The 19,168-nt window shown below is 57.6% G+C and overlaps 5 protein-coding genes across 5 annotated transcripts; 4 read left to right on the top strand and 1 right to left on the bottom strand.

Annotated features, from left to right (window-relative positions):
- Positions 1 to 44: 44 nt before the first annotated feature.
- On the top strand, positions 45 to 4,038 carry BJ171DRAFT_500584 (uncharacterized protein). Its single transcript, XM_053110566.1, has 11 exons — positions 45 to 117; positions 559 to 631; positions 826 to 892; positions 1,112 to 1,314; positions 1,580 to 1,617; positions 1,720 to 1,850; positions 1,984 to 2,043; positions 2,269 to 2,595; positions 2,815 to 2,887; positions 3,159 to 3,248; positions 3,622 to 4,038. The coding sequence occupies exons 1-11, from the start codon at positions 96 to 98 to the stop codon at positions 3,897 to 3,899; spliced, it is 1,362 nt and encodes a 453-aa protein (XP_052967556.1). The 5' UTR covers positions 45 to 95; the 3' UTR covers positions 3,900 to 4,038.
- A 2,267-nt stretch (positions 4,039 to 6,305) lies between these two features.
- Positions 6,306 to 9,552, top strand: BJ171DRAFT_500581 (uncharacterized protein). The gene is made up of 9 exons (XM_053110565.1): positions 6,306 to 6,679; positions 6,776 to 6,962; positions 7,114 to 7,307; positions 7,452 to 7,508; positions 7,590 to 8,198; positions 8,435 to 8,496; positions 8,638 to 8,733; positions 8,874 to 9,028; positions 9,156 to 9,552. Exons 1-9 carry the CDS (start codon positions 6,634 to 6,636, stop codon positions 9,295 to 9,297), a joined length of 1,548 nt encoding a protein of 515 aa, XP_052967555.1. The 5' UTR covers positions 6,306 to 6,633; the 3' UTR covers positions 9,298 to 9,552.
- A 1,120-nt stretch (positions 9,553 to 10,672) lies between these two features.
- BJ171DRAFT_598161 (uncharacterized protein) lies at positions 10,673 to 12,532 on the top strand (the record flags this gene model as incomplete). Its single annotated transcript, XM_053114815.1, has 3 exons — positions 10,673 to 11,164; positions 11,318 to 12,155; positions 12,306 to 12,532. The coding sequence occupies 3 exons, from the start codon at positions 10,673 to 10,675 to the stop codon at positions 12,530 to 12,532; spliced, it is 1,557 nt and encodes a 518-aa protein (XP_052967554.1).
- Positions 12,533 to 12,810: 278 nt separating this feature from the next.
- On the top strand, positions 12,811 to 14,802 carry BJ171DRAFT_500578 (uncharacterized protein). Its single transcript, XM_053110564.1, has 4 exons — positions 12,811 to 12,962; positions 13,536 to 14,082; positions 14,410 to 14,490; positions 14,684 to 14,802. The coding sequence occupies exons 1-4, from the start codon at positions 12,868 to 12,870 to the stop codon at positions 14,702 to 14,704; spliced, it is 744 nt and encodes a 247-aa protein (XP_052967553.1). The 5' UTR covers positions 12,811 to 12,867; the 3' UTR covers positions 14,705 to 14,802.
- Positions 14,798 to 16,100, bottom strand: BJ171DRAFT_61584 (uncharacterized protein). The gene is made up of 2 exons (XM_053115335.1): positions 15,643 to 16,100; positions 14,798 to 15,410 (listed from the first exon to the last, which is right to left on the bottom strand). The coding sequence occupies exons 1-2, from the start codon at positions 15,885 to 15,887 to the stop codon at positions 15,098 to 15,100; spliced, it is 558 nt and encodes a 185-aa protein (XP_052967552.1). The 5' UTR covers positions 15,888 to 16,100; the 3' UTR covers positions 14,798 to 15,097.
- Between the last annotated feature and the right edge of the window lie 3,068 nt (positions 16,101 to 19,168).

Below are 19,168 nucleotides of genomic sequence, written 5' to 3'. Positions count from 1 at the left end.
AAATCCCAGCCTTGCCCCATCGCTGTCTGGTTCACCTCACAACCCACCATCCAACCAACGCATTACCCAACCGCATCACCATCGCAAGCACAGCCATGTCGCTTCAGGAAGCCGTCCGTGAGTACTGCATCTGCCGGGGACCTTCCACAGCACCTCTGTGCCCGTCATTGCCCAGACGCTCGTTGGGTCGCATCCGACCCCCGGGCACGTCGTCAACAGAGAGTCTGTCCGCCTGCAGGTCGATTCTCAGGCAGCCAGGTGTCCAGATCGCGGCCGATGTTTTGCATATCGGTCGAGGGTGTCGCTGCTGTGTGCAGGTCCAACGTACTCGTGGAGGTTTACCAGACCCTCTGGCCAGGACCGCAGCAATGCTTCGATGCTGCAGCATCATCCCCCCCCCATCGACTGCATCGGCCGCCGGTGACCCGCCTCCACGACGAACAGCATGTTTTCGAACCTGTGCCTTACAGGCGATGCAGCCGCATTCGCTACGACACCATCTCATCTTGTGCTTCGTTCCCCCATGTCTTTGGTCCGCCTGGCGCTCCTGTCGTTCAGGCAAGGCAACGAGCGAAAACAACACCAGCGAAGACTGGGCTCTATTTACCAATATCTGTGAACAAGCTGGGCGGTTCGTAGCCATTCGGATGCTCACCTGCAATGAAGAGGACAAGAACGAGGACGAGGACGAGAACGAGAACGAGGACAGGGATAAGGGGGTTGCTTGCTGCTTCCTTCCGTCCCCGGCGATTGCAGCACGCGGCTAACCCATCCCCGGTTCTGCCTTGCCATCGCTCCGCCCGACCGCCACTGCACATCCTGCAGAAACGAAGCCTCGGCTCGAGAGGTCGTGGATGCCGTCCGGGTTCAGACCACAAACCGCAATGCCAACGTAGGGGCCGTCGCAGTGGTGCTGGACGATCCGGAATCAGCGAGGCGTTCGGATCAACTGCCTGTGCATTATTGCATGTGGGCGAGGGGTGCTATTCCTGGTTTCCTCGCCCGGCTGCCCGCTCGCTACGTTGCATGCTGTTGGAGGGTGCTGCTGCCACTGTTCACACCATCGCTCATGTTCTCCCTGGACTCTGTCTCGCCCATAATTACCTGATAGGTCGTTCTGTTCGCCTTGACGTTGGCAAACTCGCTGGTCATGAACTGCACGATCGTGGTCCATCGAGAGATCGCCTCCAGGTCCTTCTGCGATACGCTGGTGAAGCAGATCAACAACAGATCGATCCACGAGGCCGTCCGGACGCGAATGCTGGGCATGATCCAACAGTGGGCCGAGGCCTTTCGCGGAAACTCCCAGCTTGGGTGAGCCTGCATGATTGTTTCCTGTCGGCGCTGTGCTTTCCTGTGCTCTGCTGTGCCGCTGGTGGTGGAAGTTGACGCTATGGACTGCAACGTATGGACTGCAACGTATGGACTGCAACGTATGGCAGTGACCATGCTGATATCCATGTTGATATCCATGTTGATATCCATGTCGATATCCATGTCGGTGCACAGCGCGAGAAGGACGAGGTTGCTGGACGTGCTCGATGCGGTTCTAACTTGGACTTGATGTGGCTCTCGCCAGGTATATGGATGACGTTTATCAGCAGCTTAAGCACCAAGGTAATCCCGGTGATATCCAGCTTCTGACGACTCGGAGATAGCATAACGCCGCTACCCCCCACCCAGACCCACAAGACTGACCCAGCGCCGCGACTCGACTAGGACACCGTTTCCCTGGACCACCCGAAAAGGAGCCGGTCAAGCAGAGCACTCTACAGAAACGAGCAGAGGAGGACGAATTGCAGATGGCTCTGGCGATGTCGCTGTCTTCGGAGGAGCAAGACCGAGAACGAGTATGTGATCTGTCTGACGACCGGGCTCATTGGCGTCCGCTTAGAGCCCGTGACCGATTTGGAGATACCCGATGATCACTGGCGGCTGCAGATGTGACTTTCTAAGCGTGTGTTGTTTTTGTTGGTCATATAGCGAGCCAAGCTGCGACAGTCGTACTCCAAGCCCGTCGAGTCTCCTAAACCCCAGCAGGCTGTAAGTAGTGCGATCAACTCGCCGTGGAGACCTCCGAATTCATTCGGCCGTTGGCACGGACGAGTTGGGTTGCGAGGGCTTTGCTGACCACGGGCGACCCCGAGAAACAGCCATGCGTCAAAGTTGGATAGTCTTGCGAAGCCGGCGAGGCACACAACCGCTGCAGGGAGACCGATGACAAGCCCGGGTGGGATCGGGATATTGACCATCGTTCGACTTCCACAGCCGGCGCTCTTCCAGGTCCGAGCTCTCTATGATTTCGCTGGCACGGACGAAGGCGAGATCCCAATGACGCGGGGCGATGTTATCGATGTGTACGACGCAACCACCTTCAAGGATTGGTGGAAGGGCAAGAGCCGCGGCAGGATCGGTCTGTTCCCTTCCAACTATGTCGAGCGCCTCCAAGCAGGCGCCGGTACCAGGACCGAGGGCCCGAGCGATGCCACCAAGGGCGACGTCTTGGCCCACACTCAGACGATCGAGGAGCTCCTGCAGCTGCTGACTCGCCTCGATCCTTCGCGGGACAATGTTATGGAAAACGCCCGAATCCAGGTACAGAGCTGACTGTAGCCGACTCAGGAAGCGAGGCAGCACGGCGCAAAGGCGGCTTGACGTGGTATCGCCGCAAAGATGATGCCCAGCTTTCCTAAGAGCCATGCACGAGTGAGCAGACACTCCGGATCGAGGCGCTGGAAGGTGCTTGGCGGGGCGTTTTGCTCGGTCATGTCGCTTTCGGTGTGTCGCTTACATCGAGTCAACCCTCTGCCACAGCAACTCTATCATGACACCATCACGCTTCGGCCAGCCTTGGTCAGGAACATGGAAGCCGCACGGACGCAGCAGGGTAAGGCAACACTGATGGATACGGTCGGGCAGCCGGCGGAGGTTGGGTGACGAGCGGCCGAGGCTGTTTCGGATACCGGATCGGAGGCGGATCGGAAGCCGATCGGATGTACTTCCGGTGGCCGGTCTGTCCTGATGCAGCCGGCCCGTTCCGATGTAATTGGTTCCTCGCGAATGTCGCTCCACCGCAATGACACCACACCTCCGGATGGATGCACCATCACTCACCCACACCGACGTTGCTGTGTATGCACTCCCACTGGCTGATCTAGATGAGCTGCTGGAGCTGAGCGATCGATTCGTCAAGGCCAATGCCACCTATCATCACCTTATGGAATTGGCCGTTTCCCAGTACCACACAGGTAATGGCACGGAAATATGGCGTCATGCCCGGAGGGCGGTGGATTTCGGAGCCGTGCGATGCAGCGGGCAGCATGGCATCGGGACGATGCATCGGCGGTTGCGTCGTCGGGATCGGCACTCGATTCGGACACGCCGGCTGTCTTGTTTGGAACCCGAATCGGTGGAAACAAGATGCTGGCAAAGCCGAGGGGTCGCACGAACAAGGTCGGCAACCATGGAGCCGTAGATCCATGGGCCGATCTGCCTCGGCCCTTGGAGATGACAGAGCGCACGAGCCGAAGGAATGGAAGCAACAAGGGCAGGATCGGGAAGGGACAATCACTCTGACTGACACGCGCTCTTTGCTGCTCCTGCTTTGCGCCGGAATCGCAGGTCTGGGGCGGCAAACAGGCATGCCGGGTTATTCGCAGCCGGGTGCAAGCACCTATGTTGTCGCCTCGCAGCCGCCTGCAATCATCGGGCAGCAGCAGCAACAACAGCAGCCGCCGGCTGCGGGGCCTCAGGGATACTTCACTGGAGGCCCATCAGGACCTCTGCCTGGGGCTGGATACGGCTACGGCGCTGGACAAGTGCCGGTCGCGGGGCTGCCACCGTCGGTCGATCCCTACGGAACAGCGGCCATCCAGGGCTATCCCAGCGGGCAGCGCTGAGGCGGAGAGCATCCCAGGGCCGGATGAGGACAGCAGCAGCACAGCATTGGCGAACCGCTCGATTCTGGCCTTGATTCTTTTGATGTGTGGCTGCTGGTTTTGGAACTTTGACTGAAATAAAGACCTGAGATATGACAAACCGAGCTGGTGCTCATGGGAGAGCCTCGAATCAACCTCGGCGGCATTGGGCAGGCTTGGGATCGGCCTGCATGCTCGATGGCGAGTGGGCGGGTTGTCGCTGCCATGTCCATGGACAACAAGGCGGCGCCTAGGGTGCGCGCCTGTTGTCTCGGGCGAGGGCGGCCGGATGCGATCCCGACAGGAGCCGGGGCCGAGTCGACAGCGCCACGGACAAGACCGACGACGATAGCCTGGGGAACGGACAGAGCGGGCCGACGGCGGTGATGCTGTTTGATAGTGTGATGTTGTTTGAGAGTGTGACGTTGTTTGAGAGTGTGATGGCATAGTGTGTGCATGGGATAATGAATATCACCACACAGGTGTAGATATGCGGATATGCTGATGTATTACTGCACAATTGTGGATCTATCTATCTACCCTCCAATGCGATCCCCGCCCATGCAGAGATGCACTCCCGGCCAAGCACAGCGACAGCACAGCACCTCGAGTTGCAAAGACGATGTCGTCTGTGTCGGCCACCCAGCCGTCTTTCGCATGACCATCTCCCCGGCCCAGACACCCCAGAGATCCCCCCCCTCCTTGACAGTCGATGCTCGTCCTTGCCAGGAGCACATCGGTCGTATGGTTGTTGCTTCTCGCCGGCGGTCTCGCTCGGGGGTGCTCGCTGCGGGTCTCGTCGCGCCGAGGCTGCTCTCGCCTGCTCTCGCTGTCCTCCGAAAAAAACTTGTTGTTCCGGCTCGGCTCGGCTCGGCTCGGCTCCGTTTCGTTCATCCCAACCTCTGCTCTGCCCTGCCGCCCCAGCTCTGATACCGCTGCTGCCGACTGCCGTCCCAGCCGCCGTCCTTTGAATCCTGTCTCTGCTGCCCTGCTCCCCCTGGTATGGCTGTTTCTGACCCTGACCTAGATCCAACATTGTCGAGCAGCCCGCTTGATACTACCTCGACTAACATCCATACTCGAAATCACATTCGCTTGCCTCTCCTGCTCGCCGTGGTATGCGTCCGAAATTCCTCGGCATCACCGCAGATCCACCACCGACAGCTCTGTGGGCTGCCTCGGAACTGTCTTGTCTCTGCTTCCCCCGAATCGTAAGGATCGTTCTCACCCGAACCCGAGCCCGAACCCGATTTGCATCCCATCGCATCCTGTTGCATCCCATCCCACAGCCCCCAATGCTGTTTTAATCCCGCTGCTCCTTGTTCCCTTTCCTACAACGCCAAAACCCACTTGCCGATTTCGCAGAGCAATTCTCGACTAGTATGGTTGACCCCATCCTGGTCCTGCCATCGGAAGTTGTATTACAATGCCTGAGCTTTGTTCCCTCCGACGAGTGGTTCAAAATCATGCGTCTCTCCAAGGCCTGGTACCAAATGTAGCGTATCGTGCGCCTGCTTTCCTGAATTGGGAGTCATCCAACCTGATACTGTCGCTGCAATGTCTGGATTGCCCGGGTTCTCCAGCCTGTCTTGGTGTTTCGGGACCGGTCTCTGCTGCCGAGAGCATGTCCAGCACCCGGGGGCTGGCCGGGTGGGAGGAGGCTCGCCGGCTGTGGGTTGTGGGCTGGTGCTCCAGGCCAACGGAGCCAGCGGCATCCTGGCTCGGCGAAACAGGCACCTGGCGGCCATGCCACTTAAGCCTGCAGAGTGCTGGGAGGTCTGCAGACCCGGTGCTGCTTTGGACCTGCTGCTGTCGGTGCTGCAACCTTGGTCGTCGCCGCTTCTGCTCCGCTAACGAACTCGGGCTGTCTCGGACACATGGTCGCCCGCTCTCCTTCTTTCTCTCTTTCTCTCTCACTCCCACCAGCACCCAAACCGAGTCGCTTTGGAGGGCCGCTCTGACCACACCCTTGACACAGCCCACTCCGACCCTGTTGGAGAATCGGGCCGCCGACGCTCGTGAGCCGAACCACCGCCTCTTTCTGTCTCCCGTCATCGATGTCTTGAGCCCGAGCCACGAGCTCTCGGCCGTCACCTTCAACACCAACCGCATCTTTGCGTCGTCGTCGCAGTCGTCGTGCTCATCAGCCGCTAGCGCCGACTCGGGCATCTCAACCCTCCTGCTTACCTACGAGGAACAAACCCACGGCTCTGAAACCTCCCAGAGCTCCGAGGAAGAAGACCACGATTCCCTCGAGTCCGTCCGACGGAAGCGGCGGAAGATTGCCTCTGGACTTTCATCTCATTCCCGGCCAGAGTCATCCAGTCGATCCAATCGCGGGAGGCAAACGCAGTATCCAATAAAGCTCTCCGACTGGATCCTGAATCCAAAGGCCTGTTACAAGGAGCTCGGTACGGATCTCGCTCGCTTCGGCACCACCCACTCACTCAGCTCCTGCTTGTCGAGGAGCCCACGGACCCTGGCCGATGCACCGACGACATGCGGGACCCCTGGGAGGCTGTATACATGCGCCCCTGCTGTGCATCGCCCGGACTTGTCCAAGTCCGCCATAGCTGTCACGGCCACTGTTTCGCCACTCGGTCCGCTCGTCGTCGTTGCCGCTGTCGCTGCCATCCAGCACTCGACAGGACTACACTAACGCCTGCTTCTTTGCTACCACATTCGCACTCCCATCGCGCCAGCTCTGCTGAGCCGCATGGCGTATTCCTCACACATGCAAATCATCGAGTCGGGTATAGAATGTAAGTGTGTTGCCGTTGTACATCGCTGTCTTCACTGGTGGCTTGTTGCATCGCCGTTCTTGTGCCGCCTGTTCTTACCGCCATACGTCGCCACAGCCTCAACCTTCGACAACGAGAAGCAGACGATCCACTCTGTCCTGGACGAGTCGCCAAAGTCGCTGTGGTCTTCGATTGGGTCAAAGACAGCTGACGTGGACGAGTTCCTGACCTTCCGCCTCATCCAACCCGCCTGCATCGTAACGAGAATCGAGCTGATACCCTTCAAAGCCTTCTATCAGCGCGGGTATGCACACTCGCGCAGTTGTACTTGCCATCATTGCTATCCCGCGATGGCCGTTTGGGTGCTGCCACCGCTTACTTTGCGCATGTGCTTACTGATCTTGTTCTTCCGTTGCATACCTCACCGCCTGCCTTCTGATGGCTCCTATGTACAGCGCACCTGTCTACGGCCCGCGCGAGATCTCGGTGTCGATTGGCTTCCACACGTCGCTCAAGAGAATGCACTACACATCAGAGCGATACCAGCTGGAGAACGAACACAAAGTACAAGTTATCAACATCGCACCTACGCTGGTCGTCGGAGAATTTGTCCGCCTCAATCTGTTCGGACGCTTCCAGAAGCAGAGTGGTATGAGCGACCTTGCGCGCTGCGGACTGGCAACCATGCTGATATGCACCCTTATCCACCACACTTGGCCACTATTGTATTCGTGGGCCCTTGCTTCGGATGGGTGCCCTAACGCATTTTCTGCCTCGAATGTTTGTCCCACAGATGACAATCTATTCTACTCGACCCTCCAAAATGTCAAGTGCTATGGTATTCCATTAGGTAGGCGCTGTGCCAGCCGTCGATCGATATCCTTCCTGCGATCCCTGTGCCGCCGCTCACTGCATGTCATGGACTCCACAGGCATGTGCTCGTCGCTGCGGTGGATATCGCGATCTCTTCTGCGGCTCGCGCTCCTGCTGACGGACGAACGGCACTCGGAAGAGTATCGCCGTGGAGCCGGGCACAATCGCTCCAACGCCGCCGTCGAGAAGGTCATGCAAAGACTCAAGACCCAGATCCAGCCCGAGCTGGCATATCGCGCCAAGATGATTTTCACGCGGAAGCAACACGCTCAAAAGATCATGATGGGCGAGTGGAAGTCTGTGGCCCGGGAGATTGCGTGCCACAACTGGCGTCACGAACTGCGGAGCCAGAAGTACCTCGAGTGGTTCAAGAAGACGGTGCAGGAGTATTTCAACAAGCGCGAGCAGCGGACGGATGCCGCTAGCTACACCACGGTCTGGGGAACGACCATCAATCCCTCCGACTCGAGCGGCTCTTCTTCGTCCGATCACTCGGATCTGGACCAGCCGACGAGTGCGACCGAGGCCCCGGCACAGTCGCCGCACGTCACCTCGCCCATGTTCATTTTGCCAGACTCGGGCCAAGCCCAGAATCCCATGGTTTTCTATCTGGACTGCCTCCACCACCTCGGCTCGTTCTTGAATGCATATGAAACTATGGAAATGGGTGAGTTCTGTTGGGGATTGGGTATTGCTGGCTCACGACCCTTGAGGAAAGGTCGTCCGTAACGACCGAGCGATGCTCTGACCCGCAGCCGAGGAATCTCGCTGTAGCGAATGTCCGCAAGCCTCGTTGATATGTCGGGGCTCGATGCTGGCGTGGCTCGGCCGTGCAAACCACGACAATCTCACCTTGCCCCAACGCCTAATATGCCACCTGTACTATCGTCATGTGCCCTACAGCGCGCATCTCGGTCGAAAGCAAATCCGTCCACCGAATGAGCCATGCCTTTTTCGCAAACAGGGTAAGTGCTTCGCGGCTGAACTGATCTCGTCAGAAGCTGTATCTCGATAGGATGCACTGCTTTTCAACAGTTGGCTCGCTCTCCTCCTGAAGCGTGGAACTAACATGGGCTCGTGTCTCCATGCTGCGACTTGCACACTAGTTCGAGTGCACTGAGGAGCTCGGTGACTTTTTCGCCTCGCACCAGCACACGCCGATTGCTCTGTCGATCTACTCGCGCGCACACATCACGGATAAGGTAAGACCGACTATATCGACAGGAGACCGTGCCAGCTTTGGGCTGAGCGTCGTGCCCGCACATGGGCTTAGGGACCATACCCGTTCCTCAGCCTCGGAGTACACAAATCGTGATGCTGATATTGGCTTGCCTCTGTGTAGATCATCGAGCTATCGATCCAGCTTCTGTACTTTACGACGATTTTTGAGTACATCCGCGACTCGCACGATGCCAATTACTGCAAACAAATCATTCGCCGGGTGCGGCAAAAGATCGGGCTTGTCAATGCGGTGCAGTTCTCATGTCAGCTACTATGGTAGGTGTTGCGTGGCTCTTTTGCCCGGCGGATCTGTCGTCTGACCTGCCTTCGGGCGCCTCAGCCCGTGTCCGCGCTACTAATCTTCGACTTCACTTGCATCCTTGGTTCTGCCCATATCGCGAAGTCTCGAGCCGCAATTTCGGAATGCCGTTGTCGAAGTCTTCCAAGTGGCAAGCGAAACGAGCCACATTGTCGAACTTAATGACCTTGTTGCCTGGCTCGGCAACTGGGCCATGGTCAAGGAAATGCAAGTCGACGACCAGTGACTCGCCATCGGCCCACGCTCCTCGCTGCTCGCCCGCCCCTCGTTTCTTGGTACTTGGACTCAACGCCACCCATCCACCCTGCAGTACTTATTTTTGGCTCATCCTCGGTCTCGTCGTAATTGGAACACCCTCATCGAAAAATCCACTCCGATCATCCACCCCTGCAGCCTCACTGCCAGCGACACTGACTGCCAGCAAATCATAGCTGGTAAAGTGCTCGACACTCGACATTCGACACTCGACACTCGACACTCGACACTCGACACTCGACACTCGACACTCGACACTCGACACTCGACACTCGACACTCGACACTCGACACTCGACACTCGACACTCGACACGATACTCGACACTTGACGCTCAATGCCGCTACATATCCCAGACGCTCGACGCTGCAGAGTCGGTCGTCGCTGCCCATTCTTGTTCTATTTCGCTCCTCAATCGCCACCAACGACACCACCACATGTATAGATGCCGGGAGATACCCGAGTATCGATCCTCCCCATCCGTCCCTCTGCATACATCCGCTTTTCCCAGCCCAGCACTTTCAACTGAACCACTTGACTCTGGCCATCTTGTGTCCCGGGCTCAAGCTCAAGCTCAAGCTCACTGACACTCTCTCCACCCCCCCACCGTAACATGCCCGCCACAAAACTCGCTGAGAAGGGAGACATATCTTCCCTATTGCTCTCCGGCTGTGGGGCAATATAGCATTCTTTGCTGAAAGGCCGTATTCCGTCAAAACAGGAGCTTGGCATTTGATTTTTAGGTGCTGTACTGACATGCGGTGATGAGTGGGCGATGCGGATGGATTGCGATCTTGGTGGATCGGACAAAGTTGATCGATTTGGCTGAATGCGGCCGATCGGATATCTTCGACCGAGTCCACCACAACAGTCAAGGCAGGCCACGCTCGACTCCCCAGGGACAGATAAGTTTGTTACATCGAGATGGTTACTGTCTCGGATGGATCCATCCCTGGCCCGTGGTGTCCCTGTGTGAGGGAGATGCATGGAGTGAGCGGGCACGACAGGGAACCAGCGAGTCACTGCAGGTCAGAGCAAGACATACCTGGGATGAGGGAGGCAGACGCAGGGCAAAGAGCAATGTCGCTGGTTTGGGTGCCGATCAAAGCCGTCCAGCCAGATCGATCAACATCAGCCGATCCACAAACCATCTGCGGGTGGTGCTCCGTTTCAATGCGGACATGCCGCCGGTCAGTTGCATCCCCCGTCGTCCCGCCAAAGCTCCGCGGGGAGGGGCTCAGGGCCGCCAGCTTCTTGCAGTGCCGCTTCCCGCCATAGTGATGGTATTTAATGTGCGGCTGCATCTGGTGAAGCGCCGATGCATCGTCGAACTGTCTGTCCTCCAGTATGGTGCTCTTCCCAAAGTCGCCGCTGCTCTCCAAGCCAGGCTTGGCGCTGTCGCTCCCGAAATTCCGACAATTCAAGCGAGCGCTTAGCCTGGCAGTCGTCATCGCCTTGATCTGGATGATCTCCACCGCCTCCCACAACAGCATCACCATCTGGGATGAGGGCTCGCTTCCGCAGGGAAACTTGGTCTTTCACGATCGCCTGTATCGGCTCATCGAAACCGCAACTTTGCGATATGCCGACTATCCGCCCTACCTGAGCGACATTTATGCCCAGCACGGAATCTCCGCCGAAAAGCCGTGCCAGGTTCCAATGCCAACACTCCCGCTGGCTACCATCGCAGATGAGCCGAGCAGCCCGCTCAACGATACGCAGCTGTGCGAGATCGATCGATCCAAGTATGCCATCAAGGTTGATGGCCCTATCGGAGAGCCCACCTCGTTTGGAACTGTGGCATCGAACATTGCGTTGCATCTTGATCGCCTGGGCTATGTAAGATCACGCACGATCGGCTCACCATCCTATGGACTTGATCCACCAATCGCCTTGCCGCTCTCACACACGACATGGTTGCTGCACCACCACGGCTGCGCTGCGATGGGTGCAAAATCGTACTGATCGATCGTCCCTAATCTCTGTCATCAGCCCATTATCCTCGAAACATGGACACCCGACATTCGGCTGAGTCCTGAGCTCGAAAACATTCGCGCAAGGCAGCCAAATCAGCGTCCCAACCTAACATTTCGAGTCAGCCATATCGACAGCCTCGCAGCAAAGCCTAGTACACACTATTTCGGCCTGACGGTCTCAGAAGTTCCAATAATGCCCCATACCACTGCGAGTGCCCAGTTCAACAGATTCTTGGAGCCGAGCAGCAGTCGATTTCAAAAGAAGCTCTTTGTTCCGACTCGTTTCAGCCAGGAGCTCCTGTCCGGGGCCGTCCCCGACGCCCAGAAACGAGTGAATCTCTTTCCACATGGATTCGATGCCGAGATCTTTACGTACAAATATCGCTTTGATCGGCTCGAGTCCAATCGCTATCAGTTCATCTGGGTCTCGGTCTGGGGCGGGCGCAAGAACACCAGGGCCGTTCTCGAAGCCTTTTCGTTTGCCTTTCCCAAAGGCACACTCACGACAGCATCCGGCCGCACCATCAATGTGGAACTCAAGATTGTGTGCGGATACCCGCCAACGATCCAGCAGTGGGAGCACGACCATTGGAACAGCAAGCCTGGAGTCGTCATCGTCGAGGCCGCGGCGGATCGACCGGCTACCGAAATCGCGCGATTCTACCATGAGGCCGATTGCTTTGTTTTCCCATCCTTCTCGGAGGGATTCGGGCTCACTGTGCTGGAGGCGATGGCGACTGGCTTGCCAGTGATCGTACCAGAGTACTCCGGAATGAAGGACTTTTGTGATCGCGAGACCTGCGTCATGATACCACCAACGCGGCTGATCGGCTTGAACTTTGGCAGTCACTACGGTGAGGAGCCGCCTCCAGGATGCTGAGAGTCGGCGAAGAGGCATCATCTGGGTGGATGGAGGGAGGCAGGGCTATCGAGACCCAGGCCAGGCGCGAATGCAAACTAACCTGCCCCCCCCCCATTTGCTTGCTCCCAACGCACACCCTCAGGTTGCGGTGCCGACCTCGATCCCCGGGTCATGGCTCCGGTCATGAAGGAAATGGTCCTCAACCGCTATGACTCGCTCGTCATTGGGCGGAAAGCGGCCGAGAAAGTTCATAGACACTGGACCTGGAGGCAGCTGATGCAGTCCTTTGATCAGAACCACGTCTGCCCGCTCTTTGCCGGCCAAGCCGAGCAGCGCATCCGCCCGACTGAAGAAGCACAGAGCCAATGAGTCGAGCCGAGCGGGCCGGCTGCTGGTTGCTCGCGCCCATGGCTGTGATGCGGAACTCGCGCTGTTGTCGATGGACGAATACATGCCCCACTTGTGCCGAGAAGCTGGATCGGAACACAAGGCGCGCTGGGAGAATGAATTTCATATATCCCGAACCAGAGGCGCCGACACAGCGCAGATGCGACACAGAACGCGCTCTCGCCGGGACGCTCTCGCTCCGGCCTCGCTGCCCCCCGTCTCTCGCTCGGTTTTCTTTTTCGTGGAGAGCCAGCGATTCGCACTTGTCTTTTGCCCATCGAGCATCCATCGCCGACACCCAAGCGATTACCCTCCCGATGGCTCTCGCTCGCTCTGCTGCCCTGGGCCTTCGCGCCCTGAACAAGCCGGCTGCCTTCTCGGGGGCCGTCTCTTCCCGATCGTACTCGTATGGGTAAGGCATTTGTGCGAGCGCCCCCAAACCAGCCGATATGGAATGCTCGCGACGGCGGGGCCATAGCAGCAGCCGGGGAGACCCGTTGCCATCCCGGAAGCAGGAGGCTTTGATCGCGGACGAAGCAGATGCAGCGCATTACCACACTGCCCTTTCGGGGAGACACCGATACATTTGCCATTGAAGCATCTCAAGGCATCGGCACATCGGCGAGCGTGCGCTATCATTTCGGCGACAGAATCTAACAATCGCGATTTGTTTCAATGTCCTCGATGCCCCGCTTCGACCACCGATTTTTCCTGGACCCTGTCGCTTGGACGGTTCCATTTCATGCTGGGACAACCTGGGGGCTGTCCGGGATCACGCTGGATCATGGAATATCGACATGCACCGCCATCGCGGGCGCTGGGACTGACGGCTTTTTCGACGCTCCGGCTCGGATCGATTGGATCCATACCGCGACAACGACAACGACAACGATTGCGATGCGGCCGTTGTCAACACTGTCATGACGGTCATGGCCCTCCCATCGCGGTGTCATCTGGACACGGCTTGCTCAACGTATCGTCACAGCTACAACATCAAGGACCGCGAGGCCCCCGAGGCTGGCTTCCCGGCAGCTTCCGAAATCTGGTCCAACAACCACGTCCCGCCATCGGCCCCCAAGGTCCCAGTCGACGAACCCGATGCCGTTCTGACCCACCCTGTTTACACGCCTCTTCCCAAGCCCAATACCTCGATCGGCCCGATGGCTGCTCCTCTCAAGTGGCCCGAGTACGACCAGCGGCTTCCTTCGGCCGACAAGTCGGGTCTGCCATCGCCCGCTCACTGGCACTACCGCGAGTTTGACGACCAGCTCGTTGCCCCCACCGGCGACTATCCCCGCGACGTTCCCTTCCAGTGGACTCAGCTCAAAGATCCTTTCAAGTACTGGGATCAGCAGGGACGCAGAAACTATGGCGAGATTCTCCATGACCAAGACGCCATGACCGACTGGCTGGGTATTGGCCCTGAGCCTCATTGGGGCCCGCTCGCCTGGGCCAGCGTCAAGTTCCTGGGCGTCATTGGCACCTTTGCTACCGTCATCTACCTCTGGGATCCGTCAAAGCACATGCATGCGGTGAGTCCCCCCCCCACGCGATCCAGTCCGCTTGTAGCCCAACCTGTGGCGGGTTGTCCGTCTTTCTCTTGCTCGGAGACGCCTTTGAAATCAGGCGTATCGAGCGACTATATACCCGAGCACCGCAAATTGCCCGGACAGTCGTCGATCTTTCATTCTGCATCCTTTCGCTGCGAATGTCACGATCACATCTGCGGCAACTGCCCACCGATCCAAGTTCAATTTCCACCGTCCCAGCCCGTCCCAATCGCGATCATGTGTTGCACACAATCAGCCCGATCCAGCCGGGTATGCTAATCGCCTTTGCACTCCTGTGTTGCTGTCCAGGCTGCCCGCGACTATCCGTTCGATGGACTTCGTGTCGAGCTCGGCTCCGATCCGGCGGACCCCAACGACCGTGTCCTTGCTGTAAGTAGTAGTTGGCCCGACATCAATGACATACAGCAATGACATCGCATCGCATACAACAGTTCGCATGCCGTGCTGGGTCGGTTTGTGTCAGCCCACAGACGCCACAGGAGTTCCTCTTGATCCCATACTGACACGCCTTCCTTTCCAACCTGGATATATTGTCATTTGTCTGCCTGTACGAACCTTCCAGGCCCGCACTCTTCAGCACTAGATACAGTGCTCACAAAATGGAACAGGGCACCGTGCATATATAGCCAGCAGCCACTCCCCTCGCCTCCGGATCATGAATACATCTATTCATTCATCCACTTTCCCGTTAGAGGCACGGCTGGGGACATGCCTCCCCGGTCGTTATCATATGAAGCTCGCTCGGCAGCGCCTGAGTCTTCGCCATCGATGGGCACAACCAACATGCGTCCTCTGATGCAAACCGCGACCCCGGGCTCTTCACCACCGAGTCGCTTTGCAGTGCCATGGGCAACGATGTAGATGCCCCAAGGTCTCCGCGTCCCATCCACATCCAGAACAGGGAATTCCGATCGAAAACACCGATTATATCTATACTGTACATAAGCACGTGGGCAAGTCGAGCGGCGACGGAGGGTCAGGGTATCAGTCCACTATCGGCCGAGTTATGCTCTGGTTTCTCGGCCACTTGACTTTGTATCACCGTCGTGGCATGTTTGGTTGTCGTCAGCCCGTACGTTGACTTGATGGTTGGGACGGCACCATCGCCGTAGCAGAACAGATTCTCGACCGATATGTAGATGGTCTCAAGGAATCCGAGGCATCCACCAAAGTAGAGCGGCACCCCAGCCAGCTGGATGGCAGTGGTGGCCTGCAGGAACCCGTCAAAGTCCAAAATCCCGCCCAGGTACAGGCCCAGAAGCGCAAAGTAGACCACGATGCAGAAGAAGCTATGAGGGCGGCGAGGGGCGGCGAGGGGCGGCGAGGGATGGTTGAGTCGGGCATGGTGGTTTCGTCAACACCCAGAAGCCCTCTGATTAGTCATTCGTATGAACTCCCAGCCGAGCTGGCTCAGTCTTGTCGAGCTGATCGAGGTGCCTCTGCAACGATGTCTGCCAAGGCGGCATCGGGGATCGCGCGAGTGATATCGACAAGCCCCGATCTCGAGCGATCTGCACATACCTCATCAGCATGATCGAAATGATAACCATTTTGAGCCACAGCAGCACAATGCTCGTTGCATCGGAGCTTGATCGCCGCCGGGAGATTTCCTTCATTTGGTCCTCGATCTTCTTGAGATTGCGATGGAAGACAAACCCAAAGGCCGAAGACGACACAAATACCGCCGTGATCAGGACGCCGCTGCCCAGGTATCGCAGGCTTTGAATCCTGGCAAGCGCCGGGATCTGCGTGAAGATCAAGCACATTGCGCAGCTCGTTCCGATAATAGCGTGGAAGACCCGGTCCTGAATGAGCGAGATGCCAGAGCCAGAACAAGGACCGTTTGAGAAATGGAACCGAAATGAACCAGGGAGGGTGCCAAAGACTGCTTCCAGTGATGCTCCCAGTGATGTTCCGAGTGATGCTCCCAGTGGTGCTCCCAGCAACACGCCGACACATCCAGCCAAGGTCAGTTACCCAAATAATCGAGTACGGCGCAATGCTCTTGATGATTTGAAACTTTCGGTGAATCAGCACGATAAAGAGCGTCACGGAGAGCGCATAGATGATGTACTCAAGTCGGCCTCCCTGAACAAAATCGTCCAGGGAAAACGGGGCATCGAGTGTAAGATAGGCCATCGTGGTGTAGGAAGATATTCCCTGTGCCAAAGACCAATGCGGCGACGCAGTATCAGCTTGCATGATTCGATCCCCGACTGCGATATCGAGCAGTCGGTGAGGGGAATGGGGCGAGCGGAAAGGGCAACGCACTGAACCAACTTGCCGCAATTCTGGTATGCCACTTTCAGAGGCAACAGGACGGGTGGACTCACAGGAAGCCGGCTAACGCTTCCGTCGATATCATTGGGAGAATCCGAGCCACACAAATGCAGCTCTATCCCAGCCGCCATCGAATCGCACGGTCGCCATCGAATGGCGTTGCGCACGGCCCGAGCTTACCAACATCGACACCAGCAGGCAAAAGTAGTACAGCACCGGCTGTCTGACAAACTTGTAGGCGGAGAATAGGATGTTCAGGGACTGCACAGCCAGTCCCACAATCCCCGATATATGACTGACATCCATGCTCTTGCGTCCAAAGTTCAGAGGGGGCACAGTCGGGCCTGTGTATGCGGGCGGGTTCGTAAGGCCTGGTATACTGATGTGAGTGTGATTTGAGGTGAATGTCGCCGTTGGTCGAGCTGCTGTTGTGGGACGACTGGAACCTTCTCGCTCGCTGAGCGTTATAGTGGCGACTGCACAGATAGCGATTCGTCCTTGGGGGGCTATCGGTGCCACGGGCAAGTGACTCGATATCCGACAAGTCGCCCGCTTGGCAATTCAAGATTTTGTGAAGATCGTATGGAGAATGAGCTTCTTGGTGGTCTCACAGCCTTGGCTTGACAAATGCACGACCTCGGAGCAGCCATTGTTCGGCCACCGCTGGACTCGCTTGGTCTGCGACTAACGATAGCCGTCTGCCGGGTCCGCTCATTCATACCAATCACGGCCAGAAATATGTGAGGGCGAGCAGACATATCGCAGACGACAATGCTCCGGCTGGGCACAATTGCTCCCAGCTGCTTTGAACCGAGCCGTGGGCAATCTACCCATATGGCGATTGTGGTGGACACGAATGTACACTTTATTCAGAAAAAAACGGGACACCACAGCCGTTTCCATGAACGTGTAGTATGTGCTGTGCTTGCGTCAAGCAAAGCCACAAGAAATAAAACAGATCACTTTGGCAGCCTCCGAGTGAAGACCACCGGTCGCTCTCCGATCTCCACAATCGACCTGCACACTGTGATCATGTTGCGCGCCGCATTGACGTCGCGATTCCACACTGTCCGGCAGCTGGGATTCTTGCAGCTCCTGACAAAGTGGGAATTCGCAACACTGGGCGCATCGAGTCCTTCCAACCGAACTGGCTCCAGGCACTTGGAGCACACTTGCGAGGTGTTGAACTCGTTCGTCGAGGCCACCTTGACGCTTCCGTGATGGTGATTGGGACGGCGTCGGTGGTGCTCGAATTGCTCAAAGTACTGAGCAAACCGCTGCCTCCGAGGGCTGGATGCATAGCCCTTGCCTTGCCGCCATGACGCATTGCCAAAGGCGATCACCACATCGGTCCGTATCGGGGCGTGCTTCAGGACGGCCTTGCACATCCTGTCGACGGCCACTTGGCGTCTCCTGTGGCCCGTGAATCGATGGTGACGGGCCTTCTTGCCAAGGTGGAAGTCGAGCTGCACTCGCAGCTCCGGTTGCAGGACATGGGTGAGATGGACCTTGAAGGCTTCCGAGGACGACACCTTGGGCGAGGGGGTGGTCGACATCCAGGTCTCGATGCTGAGTCGATACTTCATGATATTGTGCCACTTGGTGTTGGACGTATGGCCACACATGTGCTGGTAGTGGCCATTGGAGAATGAGACCACCTCGTCTTGGTGGCCCGGTGCTTGGATGACCGCCGTGAAGATGGAGCCGACTCCAGGATCGATGCCAATCCAAGTGGTGCGATCGGGGTCTGGGTCGCCGATGTGGGCCTGGATGCGCTGCTCGGCAGTCGGAGGAGGCTCGATGGTCTCGGTGTGATCGGTTCGAGGCACAAACTTGACGAGACCGATGGTGCATCCAATGCCATCGGTGCTGATATCGTAGTTGAACAGCTTGTGATTGATATCCCGGTCACGGAAGAGGGAACTACGCAGCTTGAAGCAACTGCGCCAGAGACGATCCTGGTTGTTGACACCGTCCTCACCTTCTTCCTTGAGCTTGTCCCTGGTGAGGTCAAGGCGCTTCTTTGGACCAAGGAGATTCCAAAGAGTGACCGTGTCAATCTTGACATACTTGGCCTTCGCAGTACATAGAGGAACTATCGTGCACACGGCCGGAGGAGTGTCCAGAGCGAGCTGCTTGAGGGCCCAGTTGATCCTGGATGCCAGCTTGTTGATCTTGGACTTGGTGGTGCCGAGCTCAGACTTGGCCGTGGTGAACCTCTTGTCGTCGGAGGGAATGCCTTGGGTAGTGAGCTCGTCCAGCTTGGCCTGGCGCTGCAGCTCGGTGACTCGGAGGGCGGGCATGTCACAGTCGATCCACTTGTGGACATTGTCGACCATCTTGTCTCGGGCGAGGATTCTCACATGGTGTGAGAGGCGATGGAGGGCCCGGAAGCGGTCCTGGTCGTTGCTGTACCGAAACTCGTCCAGGATGTGGCCAAAGTCGGGATAGAGGAACTCGAGATCGGCCTTGGGTGGAGTCTGCCCTGGTTTCTCGAAGAGCTCGAGACAGGCCTCGATGGCTTCGTGCTTATGCTTGTTGGCAGGGAAGACAGCAGCACAAAAGCGACGAAGGAGTCGCCAGTAGGCCAGGTCGAGGTGGGTGGTGCAGTTGGTGGCATAGGCATTGACAGCCAGTGTGAGAAGCTGACTGTGAGCACCATCAGGCAGACAAGGGGCCGGAGGCAGGTCTGCGTGCCGAGTGGTCTGGTAGTCGCGAAAGGAAGCGACCAGATGCTCGTTGTATTTCTTGGTATCCCTGGACGTCG

Source organism: Polychytrium aggregatum, assembly GCF_025602895.1.
Source record: "Polychytrium aggregatum strain JEL109 chromosome Unknown BJ171scaffold_14, whole genome shotgun sequence".
Classification (NCBI taxonomy): Eukaryota; Fungi; Chytridiomycota; class Chytridiomycetes; order Polychytriales; genus Polychytrium; species Polychytrium aggregatum.
The sequence above is the reverse complement of the archived record's forward strand: the minus strand, read 5'-3'. Positions and strand labels throughout refer to the sequence as shown.